Genomic DNA, 3,542 nt, shown 5'->3' on the forward strand with positions numbered 1-3,542 from the left:
ATCTTTTCATATCCTATTGCGCCTTACATTGGCGTGCTTTTTCTTGTGTATGAAATTTCTACGATCTTTTTTAGTGTAAAAATTATCCTTTTTCCAGAACAAGACCATAAACCCAAAATTACCGAAACTACCAAAATTACCGAAACTACCAAAACTACCGAAACTACTCATAATAGCGGTTTACAGATTAAAGAATCGCCTATTAAATGGCATCTAGATGTTCTATTTAGATTCTTTTTTTTGATTTTTCGCATCATCCTGGGCATGCCAATTACCTTGAAACTCCGTTTCCTACTTATTTATCACCAAAATGAACTTGACAAAATATCAAAGTGGTCTATAATAATCATTGGCTGCATTATGAATTTATTGAATGCGAAATGGCTCCTTAATGGACTTGATAAGCTTAAACATTCATGGGAGTTTATCATGATAATTTCGAGTATTTTAGTAGCCCAGTACCTTGTGTACAACTTTCTGCTCCCTTACATGCCTTTGTTTGCACAAATTTCCGAACCTGAAATTACTCTTGGAGCACCAATTATTTGACTTAAATGCACTCCACCTTGATCGAAATTAAAATAAACTTTTTTGGAACCGTTTATTAGAAATACCTTACATCACATCGGAATGCTTCCGAAAATGCCGGTGTCGTTCTACTTATCACGTCGCTTTGAGGATCTCATAGTGACGGAGTTATGGGAAACATTTGAGGGATTGACGACTTTTCCGCGCTTAGCTAGAAATCGGAAATGCAAGCGACAAGAGAATAACGACGCAGATAATGGGAGCTGTGATATCTTTGAGTTTGGGTTAAGATAATAAATACATTGAGCCCCAGGTTTCTAGGAAGTACTAAAGTCCCGAAAAAACGCCGAACTGATGGCCTGTTTGATGTCCCAACGCTTGTACCTATCTACGCAAAGAGAGCATTCTAAAATTTGATTCAAATCAGCCAAGCTCCGCTCATCGACGTCTGGAAGATAAGTGATCGGTTCATAAACGCCAGCTTTTACTTTCATTTGCAGCCGTGGGATAAATTCGTCCATAAAGGGATATTTCCCTTTAACTAAAGCATACAGACAAACGCCGAACGCCCAAATATCCGCTTTCGGTCCATTGAGCACCCTTTCACAATAACAATCGGAAATCTGCGACTTGAGCTCAGGTAAAAGCTCTTCAGGAGGGCAATACCACAAAGAGCCTGTGCAGTGTGCTGCAGACCCGCTTTCCTGCTTAGCTTGGCAGGCGTCATCTGTTGCTGGTTTTTTTTGTGGAGCACATCGATTACACGAACATAGACATGAAAACGAAGATGAAGGAAAAGTCTCATTTACTCTGATACAGATGTGACAAAGGGGGCCTGGTTTTTTTTCATAAAACTCGGGTCTCAAAATAAGCTCGGAAAGCCCAAAATCGCATAGGTAGACCTGATCAAAGGAATGGATCAAGATATTCTCCAGCTTTACATCCCGGTGGATGATACGCTTTTCCACGTGCAAATAATAAAGCGCTTTGGCAACTTGGTGCATTATCTTCTTGATGATGGAGATCGGGATATCGGCGCCACCATTCCGTTGGATCAGTCGAAGAAGGTCGCCCTTCGATGCCATCGGGCTTACGGCAATAATCATTCCTGGAAAGGTCTGCAGATCCTGCAGGGGAAGGATATTTGGATGGTCAAGCGATTTCCAGATTGAGATTTCCTTCGTAAAAAGCCGACAAAGTTTGTGCGCAGACTCTGTGCCGGGCAAGAATTTGACGATTTTCAAAACCACCGGATTTTGAAACCCATTTGCAGTCGTTGGAATGCCCTCCCTACTTTCCGTAATTGCGCCCTGGCAGATGATTCTCCCAATGATGTACTTTCCTTTGATCATGGAATTATCCCGGATGTTCATATCGTCATCAAATACGTACGACCATGTATTCAACATTTCCTCAGACGGGGAGAACCGAGAAAGAAACGAAGTGGCAGGAGACTGCGTAATGCGAGCCCAATGCTGCTGCGTGACAACCCTCTCGAACGCAGGTTGGGTTGGTGGCGATAGAAGGTACATGTTACTTACAGCGTGGGAAAGGCCAAACAGATCGTCCAAATCGGCATCCCTGCACTCTTCGGCTTGAGTATTGTGAATCGAGATGCGCTCGCTCGACGACATGTGACGCGCCCTCACATAATGGCTCTCACCGGCCTTGTCTGAAACAAAAGAAAGCGAGCATAGGCGGTTGACTTCATCCGTGAAGCTTTGCATCTCGGAAGATATTTCTTCTCCCGAACCCGAGCCCAAAATATGATTGGGGAGATCAGTTGTCTCGCGCATGCGATAGTCAATTCGAAATTGAAAGCAAGCATCAAACTTTAATCAAAAGTCACATTTTGAAAATTTATGGGAAATTTTGCCGGAAAATCGATCCTGTTTAGTGCTGGGCAAGAAGCTGGGAGAGCCTCTCTGGGGAGAGCGGCGAAAAGCCATCCGTGGGTGTTATTGTTACAATTTCGATGTTCTTTGCTCCGAGCTTTTCCTCCATCACCTGCTTCAGTATGGAAATGGAGAGCTTTACGGCGTCATCCAATAAAATATCCTACAATGACGGTGATAATAAATGGCAATTTTCGCACCTTCTTATATGAAGACTCCAGGGTAATCATGGCAGCTTCGGACCCGGCTCCAATGGCCTTGGCGTCAAATTCCAGGTACGTTCCAGAGGGGTCTGTGTGATATAAAATCGGGCCATTTTTGGAGTCAATCCCTGCAATAAGAATGGACACGCCAAAAGGTCGGCTCTGCGGTAAAAACAACAAAATACCATTATTGCCTTTTGGCCGTCAATGCCCTCGCCGAATCTCAATGCCAGATCGCCAACAGACTGCGCAATGCTTTCCATGGGGATCGGCTCCTCATACACAAAGGTATGGTTCTACAACAAAATAAACAAAATGCCCCAAAATACAGTTGCTTCCAGACGCGCATGGTCCATGATAAGGCGCGAATCGGCGGCAACCCCACTCAATGCCATTCCGACGTGCGAATCGACTTCAATGATTTTCTCAATCGAAGAGGGAAGCAAAAGGGAAGAGCTAATTCGCTTTTCAGCAGCAAGCACAATGCCCTGGGCTGTTTTGAGACCGATTACTGTTGTTCCGAGCTAAACAATTAGCACAAAACAATGATACCTTAATTGCTTCCATGGCATATTCGACTTGGAAAAGACGGCCCTCCGGAGAGAACGTATTGACACCACGATCATACTCGGATCTGGGCAAATACATTGCAATGAATTAAAGTACGAGTTTGAATTTGAATTTTTAAATTTTAACCATTTATTCACTGCTTTAAATTCGGATGCCATTTCAATTTGAAGATACAAAGTGTTTGAACATCGAAATTCGCGGTCGATTTTCGAAGCCCATTCCGATGTATTCCATTGGATGGTAATCGAAATCCGCTTCCAACAGGCGGAGTGTGGTCATTTTCTTGATATCAGCCCACATGTCATTTTCCTTTTTCTTATTGGCCTTTTTTCTTTCTCTCCTTCTG

General features: G+C 43.3%; 2 protein-coding genes across 2 annotated transcripts; both read right to left on the reverse strand.

Moving 5' to 3' along the window:
- Nucleotides 1–845: 845 nt before the first annotated feature.
- DI09_232p10 (putative protein kinase) lies at nucleotides 846–2,324 on the reverse strand (the record flags this gene model as incomplete). Its single annotated transcript, XM_013382949.1, has 1 exon — nucleotides 846–2,324. One exon carries the CDS (start codon nucleotides 2,322–2,324, stop codon nucleotides 846–848), a length of 1,479 nt encoding a protein of 492 aa, XP_013238403.1.
- Nucleotides 2,325–2,569: 245 nt separating this feature from the next.
- DI09_232p20 (alpha type subunit of proteasome) lies at nucleotides 2,570–3,274 on the reverse strand (the record flags this gene model as incomplete). The annotated part of the gene is made up of 4 exons (XM_013382950.1): nucleotides 2,570–2,788; nucleotides 2,812–2,922; nucleotides 2,956–3,150; nucleotides 3,179–3,274. The coding sequence occupies 4 exons, from the start codon at nucleotides 3,272–3,274 to the stop codon at nucleotides 2,570–2,572; spliced, it is 621 nt and encodes a 206-aa protein (XP_013238404.1).
- Between the last annotated feature and the right edge of the window lie 268 nt (nucleotides 3,275–3,542).

This window comes from Mitosporidium daphniae (assembly GCF_000760515.2).
Source record: "Mitosporidium daphniae strain UGP3 chromosome Unknown contig-232, whole genome shotgun sequence".
NCBI lineage: Eukaryota > Fungi > Microsporidia > Mitosporidium > Mitosporidium daphniae.